Source organism: Anolis carolinensis, unplaced genomic scaffold (genome assembly GCF_035594765.1).
Source record: "Anolis carolinensis isolate JA03-04 unplaced genomic scaffold, rAnoCar3.1.pri scaffold_7, whole genome shotgun sequence".
Lineage (NCBI taxonomy): Eukaryota > Metazoa > Chordata > Lepidosauria > Squamata > Dactyloidae > Anolis > Anolis carolinensis.
In genome coordinates, this window is record NW_026943818.1 from 30,908,516 (window position 1) to 30,923,793 (window position 15,278).

The 15,278-nt window shown below is 33.9% G+C and overlaps 2 protein-coding genes across 2 annotated transcripts in view; both read right to left on the reverse strand.

Moving 5' to 3' along the window:
• On the reverse strand, positions 1 to 9,924 carry dapk3 (death associated protein kinase 3; the record flags this gene model as incomplete). The annotated part of the gene is given in 7 exon segments (XM_062960618.1): positions 1 to 110; positions 327 to 353; positions 1,167 to 1,215; positions 1,358 to 1,487; positions 2,962 to 3,322; positions 6,843 to 6,936; positions 9,788 to 9,924. Coding segments are annotated over 6 exon segments (739 nt in total), but the record flags the coding sequence as incomplete, so codon positions are not given.
• A 2,123-nt stretch (positions 9,925 to 12,047) lies between these two features.
• Positions 12,048 to 15,278, reverse strand: part of eef2 (eukaryotic translation elongation factor 2) — a 34,813-nt gene continuing 31,582 nt past the window's right edge. The window contains exons 11-13 of the mRNA XM_062960616.1: positions 14,264 to 14,446; positions 14,032 to 14,164; positions 12,048 to 12,346 (exon numbers count right to left, since the gene is read on the reverse strand). Of these exons, the coding sequence (XP_062816686.1) occupies positions 12,153 to 12,346; positions 14,032 to 14,164; positions 14,264 to 14,446 (510 nt within the window). The 3' untranslated portion in view covers positions 12,048 to 12,152. The remainder of the gene's footprint in view (positions 12,347 to 14,031; positions 14,165 to 14,263; positions 14,447 to 15,278) is intronic.

Here is a 15,278-nt window from a genome sequence, read left to right on the forward strand (position 1 = left end):
GTTCGCTGGTGGAGCTGAAATATTCCTCGTCAAAGTCGTAGTTCACGGCCGAGATGTTGGTCAACGTCTCCTGCTTCGTCTCGCCCAGGAAAGGGGACGCCCCGCTCAGGCTGTAACATTATATACAATATATTATAATTCTATTTGCATGTATTATGTTATAATAATAGCTAGCTAGATACACATAAGTAATATTATGTACAATATTTTCTAATTATATCTGCATGTATTACATAATAAACAGTGTATATATAAAGACACGCAATATTATACACAATATATTACAATTATTTTTGCATATTCCCAAAACGCCCCGAAATACTCACAGGATGTACGTGATGACACCGATGCTCCTGCAGAAGGAAAAGGCCCAAAAGTTATTTCAAAAAATATAAAAAGTTATAATTTATATATATATATATATATATATATATATATATATATATATAAAGTTATTTCAAAAAACACATCAACAAAATAACATAAATATAATAATATAATATAGATTAAATATTACATTAATAGAATATAAATAAAATAAACATAATATAAATGTATTAATATAATCGAATATAAATAAACTAACATAATATAAATATATTAATATAATCGAATATAAATAAACTAACATAATATAAATATAATATTATGTTAATATAATCGAATTTAATAAATATATGAATATAATAAAATAAATATAAATAAAAATAATATAAATATATTAATAGAATATAAATAAAACAACATACATGTAACAATATAATATAAATATAATACAATATTAATAGAATATAAAACAACATCAATATAAATTAAATATTATAATAAAATAATAGAATATAAATGAAATGATAATACAGTATATAACATAAATTAAATATAATAGAATTTAAATAAATAACATTATATATAATAATATAAATGAAATATTATAACAGAATATAAATGAAATATTATAAATATATCATAAATATTCTATTAATAGAATAGAATATAAATAAAAACAATCTAAATCTAATAATATAAATGTAATATTATATTAATAGAATATAAATAAAATAAAATATAAATCAACATAGTAATAAATTCTAAATATAAATATGATTGTTATTATTATATAATAATATATAATATAAATATATATTATAAAACATACTATCACTCACCACATGTCAGCTTCCAGGCCCAAAGGTTCATAGTTGACGATTTCAGGAGCTATTGGAGAAAAGAGGAAGAGGACATATTTCAGCCCAATAACATAAATAACAGATTAACATTAATAATAAAATATAATATAATTATAATATAACATAATAAAATTATATTACAGAAAATACCCACTATCTTGGTGGCGTACCTACAAACTCGGGGGTCCCGAAGATGTTCTTGAACTCGGTCCCGGCCTCGATTTTGTGGGCGATGCCGAAGTCGATCAGCTTGATGCGAGGGCTGGGCACGTTTTTGTCCAACAGCATGATGTTCTCCGGCTTCAAATATATATAATAAATGTATTGAAAATAATAATATAAAATAATCATAATATATAATAAATGTATTAAAAATAATAATATAATATAATCATAGTATACAATAAATGTATTAAAAATAATAATATAAAATAATCATAATAAAAGTATTGAAAATAATAATATAAAATAATCATAATATATAATCAATGTACTAAAATAAAATAAAATAATCATAATATATAATAAACGTATAGAAAATTATAAAAAATAATCATAATATATAATCAATGTACTAAAATAATATAAAATAATCATAATATATAATAAACGTATAGAAAATCATATAAAATAATCACAGTATATAATAAATGTATTGAAAATATAAAATAATCATATATAATAAATGTACTAAAATAATAATATAACATAATCATATATAATAAATAATATATAATAAAAGTATTGAAAATAATAATATAAAATAATGATAATATATAATAAATGTATTAAAAATAATATAAAAATCATAATAAATGTATTAAAAATAATCATATAAAATAATCATATATAATAAATGTATTAAAATAATAATATAACAATCATATATAATAAATAATATATAATAAAAGTATTGAAAATAATAATATAAAATAATCATAGTATACAATAAAAGTATTAAAAATAATAATATAAAATAATAAATATATTGAAAATAATAATATAAAATAATCATAATAAATGTATTAAAATAATATAAAATAATCATAAATGTATTAAAAATAATAATATAAAAAAATAATAGTATATAATACATGTATTGAAAATAATATAAAATAATCATAATAAATGTATTAAAATAATAATATAAAATAATCATAATGTATTAAAATAATAATATAAAAAATCATAATAAATGTATTGAAAATAATAATATAAAATAATCATATATAATAAATGTATTAAAAATAATAATATAAAAAATCATAGTATATAATACATGTATTGAAAATAATATAAAATAATCATAATAAATGTATTAAAATAATAATATAAAATAATCATAATAAATGTATTAAAATAATAATATAAAAAAATCATAATAAATGTATTGAAAATAATCATATAAAATAATCATATATAATAAATGTATTGAAAATAATAATATAAAATAATAATATATAATAAATGTATTGAAAATAATGTAAAATAATCATAATAAATGTATTGAAAATAATATAAAATAATCATAATAAATGTATTGAAAATAATAATATAAAAAAATCATAATAAATGTATTGAAAATAATAATATAAAATAATAATATATAATAAATGTATTGAAAATAATATAAAATAATCATAATAAATGTATTAAAATAATAATATAAAATAATCATAATAGATAATAAATGATAATATAAAATAATAATATATAATAAATGTATTGAAAATAATAATAATAATGATAGTCCTAGATTGTGTGGCCTCCCTACCTTGAGGTCGAAGTGAGCGATGTGCTTGGAGTGTAGGTAGCAGACTCCGTGGAGGATCTGCTTGAGGAACTGGGTGGCCTCCTCCTCGCCCAGGGACTCCTTCTCGGCCAGGAAGTCAAAGAGCTCCCCGCCCGAGACCAGCTCCAGGATCAGCACCACGTCCGTCCGGTCCTCAAACACGTCGTGCAGCGTGATGATGTTGGCGTGCTGGATCTCCCGCAGGATGTCCACCTCGCGCTCGATCTCCTCCCGGCTCACCCCGCGGCGGCTCGACGACAGCCGACGCTTCTTGATGAACTTGGCCGCGTACTCACGGCCCGTCGCCTTCTCACGGCACTTGCGCACTATCGCAAACTGACCACTGCAATATAATAATAATTATATATTATTATGATATATTATAATTTAATATTTTAAATCACATAATTAATCTTATCATATCTATATATATAACAATACAATATAATTATATATATATATATATATATATATATATATATATATCTACTAATATTGTGAAATAGTCGTATACTATTATATGTTATAGCGTAATATCCTATCATATGTCTTTAATATAATAAATGAATAAATAATACTGTATAATTTTTGTTGACGGTCACAACAAAAATAAAACCCAATGTAGATTAACCAACACCACTAAAAAAAAGCCACAGCAACGCATGGTCGGGCACAGCTAGTCTATATATATATATATAAAAGAGTGATGGCATCACGGCGACCCACAAAACAACAAAACTACAGGCCCCCCAACCTCGAAATTTGACAACATAACCCAACATCCATGCCTCTAGGTTGATACAACAAAAAGAAAAGAAAAATAAAGTCCTAATTAGAGGGAGAGGAATGATTGCTTTTATCCAATTGCTGCCAGTTAGAAGGCTAAGCTCCTCCAACTTGGTCTCCTAGCAACCCAATAAAAAATAATAAAAAACACTAAAAAATAATTAAAAACACTAAAAAATTAATAGAATAAAATACTATAATAACAGAAAATAACTAAAAATAATACAAGAAAATAATAAAATATAATAAATAAAAAGATAACTTACAATAAAATTAATTTTAAAATACAAATAACGTCAAATAAAAATTACACAACAATTTTTAACCAATACCACCACCACTTTGCCACAGCAATGCGTGGCCGGGCACAGCTAGTTATAATATAATATAATAATATTATTATTATTAATAATAATAATAATAATAATTCATTCCCTGGCTTCTGTAGACATGAAAATATAAATTATATAAATTATATATCTATATATATAAAAGAGTGATGGCATCAGGGCAGCGGATAAAACAACAAAACTACAGGCCCCCCAACCTCGAAATTTGACAACACAACCCATCATTCATGGCTCTAGGTTGATACAACAAAAAGAAAAGAAAAATAAAGTCCTACTTAGAGGGAGAGCAATAATTGTTTTTATCCAATTGCTGCCAGTTTAGAAGGCTAAGCTCCGCCCACTTGGTCTCCTAGCAACCCACTCAGCCCAGTGTTAATAAAATAAAAAATAAAAATAAATACAAATAATATAATAAAAAATAATAAAAACACTAAAATAATTAAAAACACTAAAAATTAATACAATAAAATACTATAACAAAATGAATAAAAATAATACAACAAAATAATAAAATATAATAAATAAAAAAGATAAGTTACAATAAAATTAATTTAAAAAATACAAATAATGTCAAATAAAAATTCCACAACAACTTTTAACCAATACCACCACCACTTTGCCACAGCAAAGCGTGGCCGGGCACAGCTAGTAATATATATAATCTAATATATACTATATATATAATAATAAGAATAATGATAATAATAAGAATAATTTATTTGCTGGGTTCTGTAGGCATGAAAAATAATTAAAATATATATTATATATAATATTTTATTATATATTATAATATATAGTATATATTATAATATCTTAATAACAATAATTCATTTCCTGGGTTCTGTAGCCATGAAAAATAATTAAAATATAAAATATATAATATATAATAATAAAAATAATAATTCACTCCCTGGCTTCTGTCACCATGAAAAATAATATATACATATAATAATAATAATTATTATTATTATTATTATTATTATTATTATTTTGTGGCTTCTGTTGCCATGAAAAATAATATATACATATTATATAATATATAATAATAATAATAATAATAATAATAATTATTATTATTATTATTATTATTCATTTCCTGGCTTCTTTAGCCATGAAAATTAATATATTATATTAAATAATAATAATAATAATTCATTTCCTGGCTTCTGTTGCCATGAAAAATAATTATAACATATATATATATATATATATATATATATATATATATATATATATATACATATTATATAATATATAGTAATAATAATTATTATTATTATTATTATTCATTTCCTGGCTTCTTTAGCCATGAAAATTAATATATTATATTAAATAATAATAATAATAATAATTCATTTCCTGGCTTCTGTGGCCATGAAAAATAATTATAACATATATTATAATAATTATTTTTCTTGGCTACAGAACCCAGGAAATGAATTATTATTATTATTATTATTATTCCTGTGACTTCCTCCCAGCGGCCAGTTTGCGATTTTTATTTATATAAAAAGGAGTGATTTCGCAAGGATTGTTTACATTTTTCCAAAGTGAGATCACATTGGTTGCGGTGCCATTGGCTTCCCATATAAGGAAGTGAAGAAAGAGAAGCCGCACCGAAAGCAGAAGGAAAGAAAGCAGGAAAATCTATTTTATATCAATATATATCTCATAGAAATAGGTTATAACAGATGTGTTTTACAAGGAAAAGGAAGGTAAGAAAGAAAAGCCACCATCTTTAGGAAAAAAATATTACTATTATTCCTTAAAATAAAAGCTATATTATTATTATGTTTCCCTAAATACTACTACTACTACTAACAATAATAATCATTCCCTAAATAATTAAGGGAAATATAATTATAATAATTATTTCCATAAATAATAATAATAATTTAGGGAAACAGAATTATAATATTTCCCTAAATAATTAATATTTAAAAACAATTAAGGGAAATAGAATTATAATAATTATTTCCATAAATAATAATAATTTGGGGAAACAGAATAATTTTTCACTAAATAACTAAGGGATATATAATTATAATAATTATTTCCATAAATAATAATAATAATTCAGGGAAACAGAATTATAATATTTCCCTAAATAATAAATATTTAAAAATAATTAAGGGAAATAGAATTATAGTAATTATTTCCATAAATAATAATAATTTGGGGAAACAGAATAATTTTTCCCTAAATAATTAAGGGATATATAATTATAATAATTATTTCCATAAATAATCATTATAATTTAGGGAAACAGAATAATATTTCCCTAAATAATTAAGGGATATGTAATTATAATAATTATTTCCATAAATAATCATTATAATTTAGGGAAACAGAATAATATTTCCCTAAATAATTAAGGGATATATAATTATAATAATTATTTCCATAAATAATCACTATAATTTAGGGAAACAGAATAATATTTCCCTAAATAATTAAGGGATATATAATTATAATAATTATTTCCATAAATAATAATTATAAATTATAATTTAGGGGAACAGAATAATAATATTTCCCTAAATAATTAATATTTAATAATAATTAAGGGAAATAGAATTATAATAATTATTTCCCAAAATAATAATAATAATTTGGGGAAACAGAATAATAACATTTCCCTAAAATTTAATATTAATTAATATTAATATTGTTAATTATTTGTTAATTTATTAATAAGTAATTAATTAATAATAATAAAGGGCTGACCTTCCGAGCTCCTCCTCCATGTCGTAGTGGGCGTCCACATTCTCCTGCCGGAACGTGGCCATGGCTTTTGCCCCCTCCGCGGGGGTCCCAGAAACTGCAAGGAAAGACAGGAAAAAGGGGATTAAAAATATTACAATGTAATACAATATAAGACTAATAATAATAACAATACAATATAATAATAATATTAATTATTTATTTATTTATACCCCAGCAAACCATCCGAATCCCACCCGTTTTAATAATTAAAAATAATTTTTAAAAGTTTGAATTAAATTAAAACTATTTAATTTTAGTTAAGACATACAGTAGAGTCTCACTTATCCAACATAAAGGGGCCGGGAGAACCTTGGATAAGCTAATATGTTGGATAATAAGGAGGGATTAAGAAAAAGCCTATTAAACATCAAATTAGGTTATGATTTTACATATTAAGCACCAAAACATCATGTTATACAACAAATTTGACAGAAAACGTAGTTCAATAAATAAATAAATAAGAAAAATAGGGCAGAAAGCTAAATTAATAATTATAATTATTATAATTGTTTCCCTAAAAAATACCATTTATAATATTTCTCTAGAAGAAGAAGAAGAATTATTATTATTGTTGGTATTATTATAATTATAATAATTGTTTCCCTAAAATAATGATATAATTGTTTTAGGGAAATAATTATTATAATTGTTTCCCTAAAAGAGTACAGTAGAGTCTCACTTATCCAACATAAAGGGGCCGGCAGAATGTTGGATAAGCTAATATGTTGGATAATAAGGATTAAGGAAACGCCTATTAAACATCAAATTAGGTTGTGATTTTACAAATTAAGCACCAAAACATCATGTTATACAACAAATTTGACAGAAAAAGTAGTTCAATACGTAGTAATGTTATGCTGTAATTACTGTATTTACAAATTTAGCACCAAAATATCACGATGTATTGAAAACATTGACTACAAAAATGCATTGGATAATCCAGAACGTTGGATAAGTGAGACTCTACTGTAATTTGTTTTTATATGTTGGGCATTAAATGTTTGTCTCCAATGTTTGGAGTCCGCCCCGAGTCCGAGGAAATAAGCCTCGCAGCTCCAAAGCCTGGCTGCTTCCTGCCTTGGGGAGGGGGGGCAATCCTTGGTTGGGAGGTGTTACCTGGCCCTGATTGTTTCCTGCCTGGAATCCGTGTCACAAGCTTGACTAGCACTGAATGGCCTCGCAGCTCCAAAGCCTGGCTGCTTCCTGCCTTGGGGAGGGGGGGGGGGCAATCCTTGGTTGGGAGGTGTTACCTGGCCCTGATTGTTTCCTGCCTGGAATCCGTGTCTCAAGCTTGGTTAGCATTGAATAGCCTTGCAGCTCCAAAGCCTGGCTGCTTCCTGCCTTGGGGAGGGGGGGGCAATCCTTGGTTGGGAGGTGTTACCTGGCCCTGATTGTTTCCTGCCTGGAATCCGTGTCTCAAGCTTGGTTAGCATTGAATAGCCTTGCAGCTCTAAAGCCTGGCTGCTTCCTGCCTTGGGGAGGGGGGGGGCAATCCTTGGTTGGGAGGTGTTACCTGGCCCTGATTGTTTCCTGCCTGGAATCCGTGTCTCAAGCTTGGTTAGCATTGAATAGCCTTGCAGCTCTAAAGCCTGGCTGCTTCCTGCCTTGGGGAGGGGGGGGCAATCCTTGGTTGGGAGGTGTTACCTGGCCCTGATTGTTTCCTGCCTGGAATCCGTGTCTCAAGCTTGGTTAGCATTGAATAGCCTTGCAGCTCCAAAGCCTGGCTGCTTCCTGCCTTGGGGAGGGGGGGGGGCAATCCTTGGTTGGGAGGTGTTACCTGGCCCTGATTGTTTCCTGCCTGGAATCCGTGTCTCAAGCTTGGTTAGCATTGAATAGCCTTGCAGCTCTAAAGCCTGGCTGCTTCCTGCCTTGGGGAGGGGGGGGGCAATCCTTGGTTGGGAGGTGTTACCTGGCCCTGATTGTTTCCTGCCTGGAATCCGTGTCTCAAGCTTGGTTAGCATTGAATAGCCTTGCAGCTCTAAAGCCTGGCTGCTTCCTGCCTTGGGGAGGGGGGGGGCAATCCTTGGTTGGGAGGTGTTACCTGGCCCTGATTGTTTCCTGCCTGGAATCCGTGTCTCAAGCTTGGTTAGCATTGAATAGCCTTGCAGCTCTAAAGCCTGGCTGCTTCCTGCCTTGGGGAGGGGGGAATCCTTGGTTTGGAGGTGTTAGCTGGTCCTGATTGTTTCCTGCCTGGAATCCGTGTCGCAAGCTTGGTTAGCATTGAATAGCCTCGCAGCTCCAAAGCCTGGCTGCTTCCTGCCTTGGAGAGGGGGGGCAATCCTTGGTTGGGAGGTGTTACCTGGCCCTGATTGTTTCCTGCCTGGAATTCATGTCGCCAACTTGATTAGCATTGATTTGCTGCTTCCTGCCGGGGGGGGGGGGGGCGGGGGAATCCTTGGTTTGGAGGTGTTAGCTGGCCCTGATTGTTTCCTGCCTGGAATTCAATTGGCTAGCATTGAATGGCCTTGCAACTCCAAAGCCTGGCTGCTTCCTGCCTGGGGGGGGGGGAAGAGGCATCCTTGTTTGGGAGGTGTTTATTTATTTATTACAAAACTTGTATCCCGCCCTTCTCACCCAATAGGGGCCTCAGGGCGTCTTCCAATAAATTAAAGACAATAAACATTCATAAAAATATATACATATAAATACAGAATTGGCCCCTGTCTGTTGCTCTTTCCTTCAGGCCGGAAAACTCACCCAATAAACCCACCGTTGCTCTTTATCGGCTCCTTTCCTGAGGTGAGGCCTCACCGGAAGGAAGGCCTCACCGCGAGGCCTCGAAGGCAGGCCTATTTCCTCCCAATAAAACCCCGTTCCCCACCCGCAGGCCTTTCCCCCTTCGCCTTCCCCGCTTCCCCGAGGCCCCGCTCCGTCCTCGTCCCCTCGAAAACGACAAAATAATTTACCTCAGGAGCCTCCGTCCCGCCCGTCCTCCTCCGCCGGCGTCCTGAGGGAGAACGACGCCGCGCATGCGCATTCTCCGCGTTCTGCCGCACTTAGCCCTTTGCCCCGCTTCTGATTGGCTGAGGCGCGGCGACGACGAACCAATCCAGCCGCTCCTATTCGGCGGCGTGTGACGTCAACGGTTTCCATGCTTATAAGCCACCTTGGGACTTCAACTCCCAGAAGCCTTTGCCAGCTTGGGCCAAGGGCAGGAATTCTGGGAAGCGGAGTCCAATAGGTCCTTAAAGGAGAGAATATGGGAACTTGGGCACACTCTCTCAGCCAGAAATTATAATATGGGAGTTGTGTTGTCAAAGGCTTTCATGGAATCACTGGGTTGCGGTGGGCAGAAGCTGGGGCTAGGAGTAGGAGCTCACCCCACTCTCCTGGGTTTCAATTGCCAACCTTACGGTGTAGCTATACCTATTGCTCTACTCAGATGTGCGAGTTTTCGAAACAGCAAGATCAGCAGAAGCTGGGGCTAACGGCGAGAGCTCACCCCACTTCCCCGGATTCAAACCTCCAACCTCCCGGCCTGCAAGTTCAGCTAACTTGCAGTATCTATTGCTCTACTCACGTTGGCATACTTTCGAAAGGGCGGAATATAAATAAAATAAATGTTTGTTTATTGTTTTCGAATGTGTTGTTGTGTCCAGCGACTTGCAGTACCTATTGCTCTACTCACATTGGCATACTTTCGAAAGGGCGGAATATAAATAAATAAAATAAATGTTTGTTTATTGTTTTGGAATGTGTTGTTGTGTCCAGTGACTTACAGTACCTATTGCTCTACTCACATTGGCATGCTTTCGAAAGGGCGGAATATAAATAAATAAATGTTTGTTTATTGTTTTGGAATGTGTTGTTGTGTCCAGCGACTTGCAGTACCTATTGCTCTACTCACATTGGCATACTTTCGAAAGGGCGGAATATAAATAAATAAAATAAATGTTTGTTTATTGTTTTGGAATGTGTTGTTGTGTCCAGTGACTTACAGTACCTATTGCTCTACTCACATTGGCATGCTTACGAAAGGGCGGAATATAAATAAATAAATGTTTGTTTATTGTTTTGGAATGTGTTGTGTCCAGCGACTTGCAGTACCTATTGCTCTACTCACATTGGCATACTTTCGAAAGGGCGGAATATAAATAAATAAAATAAATGTTTGTTTATTGTTTTGGAATGTGTTGTTGTGTCCAGTGACTTACAGTACCTATTGCTCTACTCACATTGGCATGCTTACGAAAGGGACGAATATAAATAAAATAAAAATAATAATAAATAAATGTATATGTTTACTTGTTTTTGAATGTGTTGTTGTCCTCCACCCCCACGGGGCGGTACATGCAATGTATTGTCGGGTTGCTGTGAGTTTCCCGGGCTTCGAAGAAACAATCAGGGCCAGCTAATATCTCCCAACGCAGGATTCTCCCTGGCAGGAAGCAGCCAGTCTTTGGAACTGCAAGGCCATTCAATGCTAATCAAGATTGCTATGCCAATACCAGGTGGGGAAACAATCAGGGCCAGCTAGCACTTCTCAAAGATGTCTCTACCCAGAGCAGGAAGCAGCCAGGCTTTGGAACTGCAAGGCCATTCAGTGCTAATTCTGGGAAGGAATCAATCAGGGCCAGCGAACACCTCCCAACCAAGGATGTCCCCCCAGAGCAGGAAGCAGCCAGGCTTTGGAACTGCAAGGCCATTCAGTGCTAATTCTGGGAAGGAATCAATCAGGGCCAGCGAACACCTCCCAACCAAGGATGTCCCCCCAGAGCAGGAAGCAGCCAGGCTGTGAAGCTGCAAGGTCATTCAGTGCTAATGCCGGGAAGGAATCAATCAGGGCCAGTTAACACTTCCCAACCAAGGATCGGGGAGCAGCCAGGCTTTGGAACTGCAAGGCCACTGAGTGCTAGGTGAATTCCAGGCAGGAAACAATCAGGGCCAGCTAACATATACATAAAACTTGAGGACAGGGAAACGACTGCCGGACCCGACGAAGACATGGGAATAGAAACAGCCCTTTTCTCTCTTCTCACTGCATTTATTATGACCATGATTATTATCAATTATTCTTTCCAGTGCTGTCAAAGCAATACGACAAGTCTCCCACCACTCTTTTGTCCCAACAACCCTCCTCCGTCAAAGTAAAATTTAATTTTGTTCCCCCGAGAAACGGGGCGAAAAAGCATCAGGGAAAATGCGGAGTCACGTCCCACAAACGAGTGGTTTCCTTTCCAAATTTATTTCAATTATTATTATTATTCTTATTAGGATTTCTGATTTTCCCCCAAGACCTTGGTGTTGTTGACGCTGGCGATGCTTCCGTTCCTAGAGCTTGTCGAGGAAGTTGTCGAGGGCGGGGATGCCCTCCTTGAGGCCCTTGCGCTTGCGGGTCTCGGCCACCACCTGGCAGGGCCGGCTGGCGGGGTCGTAGGGGTCCCCAGGCAGGATCTGCCAGTGGTCAAACACGCACTGCGGGAAGGCCTGCCCACCCGTGTTCGAGCGCAGGTCCGCCGTGAAGCCTGGCAACAAAGCAAGGAAGCACAAAAGGACACCGTGAGGAAACACTGCGGCAAGTCTGCAGGACACAACACATGGGGAAGGATTATTAGGGTAATTATTATTGAGGCTGGATAGCCCTGGGGTTGCTCCGATTATTATTATTATTATTATTATTATTGACCCAACGACATTGTATGACACAGCAAACAAGATAGACATGCTGGATTTCGTTTCACAAAATCACAAGTCGAACACTTCCCAAGTGTCTAGGACTGTGTGATGTATATTATTATGTATATTATGTATATTATTATTATTATTATTATTACAAACACCAGATGAACTATGGGACTTCTCCTATTATTATTATTACGACACAGCAAATAAGATAGATATGCTGGATTTCGTATCAAAATATCCCAAGTCGAACACTTCCCAAGTGTTATTATTATTACTACTACATAGGATGGATGGTCCCTGGGATTGCTGCTATTATTATTATTATTATTATTATTATTATTATTATTATTATTATTATTATGACACAGCAAACAAGATAGATATGCTGGATTTCGTATCAAAATATCGCAAGTCGAACACTTCCCAAGTGTTATTATTCTTATTACTACTACATAGGATGGATGGTCCCTGGGATTGCTGCTATTATTATTATTATTATTATGACACAGCAAACAAGATAGATATGCTGGATTTCGTATCAAAATATCGCAAGTCGAACACTTCCCAAGTGTTATTATTATTATTACTACATAGGATGGATGGTCCCTGGGATTGCTGCTATTATTATTATTATTGGGGCTGGATAGCCCTGGGATTGCTCCTATTATTATTATTAGAAACACCAGATGAACTATGGGACTTCTCCTATTATTATTATTATTATTACTACTACTACTACTACTACTACTATTATTATTATTATAACAAACACTGGATGGCCTCTGGGACTTCTTCTATTATTATTATTATTATTATTATTATTATTATTATTATTATTATTATTACATAGGCTGGATGGCCCCTGGGATTGCTATTATAATTATAATTATTATTATACTGAAGTGGATTATATGGCAGTGTGGACTCAAGATAATCCAGTTCAAAGCAGATAATATAAGATTCTAAATAGATTATATAGCTGTGTGGAAGGGCCTTGAGTCTACACTGCCATATAATCCAGTTAAAATCCGATAATCTGTGGAAGAGGCCTAAGTGAGGCCTAACTGTGCCTGTCCCCTGGGCTGAGTAGGTTGCTAGGAGACCAAGTGGGTGGAGCTCAGCCTTCAAACTGGCAGCAATTGGATAAAAACTATTATTCCTCTCCCTGTAATTAGGACTTTATTTTTCTTTTCCTTTTTGTTGTATCAACCTAGAGGCGTGGATGATGGGTTGTGTTGTCAAATTTGGAGGTTGGGGGGCCTGTAGTTTTGTTGTTTTGTCCGCTGCCCTGATGCCATCACTCTTTTATATATATATATAGATATTGTAAAATGTACTATATATGTACTATATAGTGTAATATAATATAATTATATATTATAAAATTACTAATATAATAATATATAATATAATAATGTATTGTAAAATTACTAATATAATAATTAATGTAACATAAAGTAGTATTTACATATTGTAAAACCACTAATATAATATTTAATGTAATATAACATAACATAAGGCTTACCGAAGGACTCGTTGACGGGGAGGTAGGCCTTGACCACGAACATGGGGGTTCCGGCCACCTGGGACTCCTCGAAGACGTGGCCCCGCTTCCGGTTCAGCACGCCGTAGATGCCGCCCACCACTTGCTCCGGGCACTACGAGAGAGAGAGGGGGGGAGGCAAGGGGTCAGGGCGGGACGGAGGGACGGACCGGGGGGGGGGGCAACCTCGGGGTGGGGTGGGGGGGGTCCTGACCTGTATCTCGACCAGGTAGATGGGCTCCATGAGCCGTGGCTGAGCGGTGAGCATGCAGGCGTAGAGGCACCGTCGGGCGGTGGGGATGATCTGGCCTCCCCCGCGGTGGATGGCGTCCGCGTGGAGCGTCACGTCGTGCACGTCAAAGCGCACCCCACGAAGGTTCTCCTCACACAGCGCGCCCTGCACGCATCAAAAGGTCAGAATATAATTATCACATATCTATATATATAAAAGAGTGATGGCATCAGGGCAGCGGACAAAACAACAAAACTACAGGCCCCCCAACCTCGAAATTTGACAACACAACCCATCATTCACGGCTCTAGGTTGATACAACAAAAAGAAAAGAAAAAAAATAAAGTCCTAATTACAGGGAGAGAAATAGGTTTTATCCAATTGCTGCCAGTTTGAAGGCTAAGCTCTGCCCACTTGGTCTCCTAGCAACCTACTCAGCCCAGGGGACAGGCACAGTTAGGCCTCACTTAGGCCTCTTCCACAGATTATCAGATTTTAACTGGATTATATGGCAGTGTAGACTCAAAGCCCTTCCACGCAGCTAAATAACCCATTTAGAATCTTATATTATCTGCTTTGCACTGGATTATCTTGACTCCACACTGCCATATAATCCACTTCGGTGTGCATACTAAACATAAAGACAACCATACAACAGGCATTCAATACCACCACAACCTCAACAATTTCTCACCAACACCACCAGACAACGGCACAGCAACGCGTGGCCGGGCACAGCTAGTGTGTATATAAAATGCTATAATTATATTTATTATACATGCACATATAATTATAATATATATAATATTACATATGTGTATATCTATCACAATAAGTATATTGATTATTATAAGGCTATAATACATGCAAATAGAATTGTAAAATATTGTATATAATATTATGTGTGTGTATATATACATATATATACACACACGCCTATAATATTTATTTTATAAGGTTATAATATATGCAAATATAATTACAATATACTGTGCAT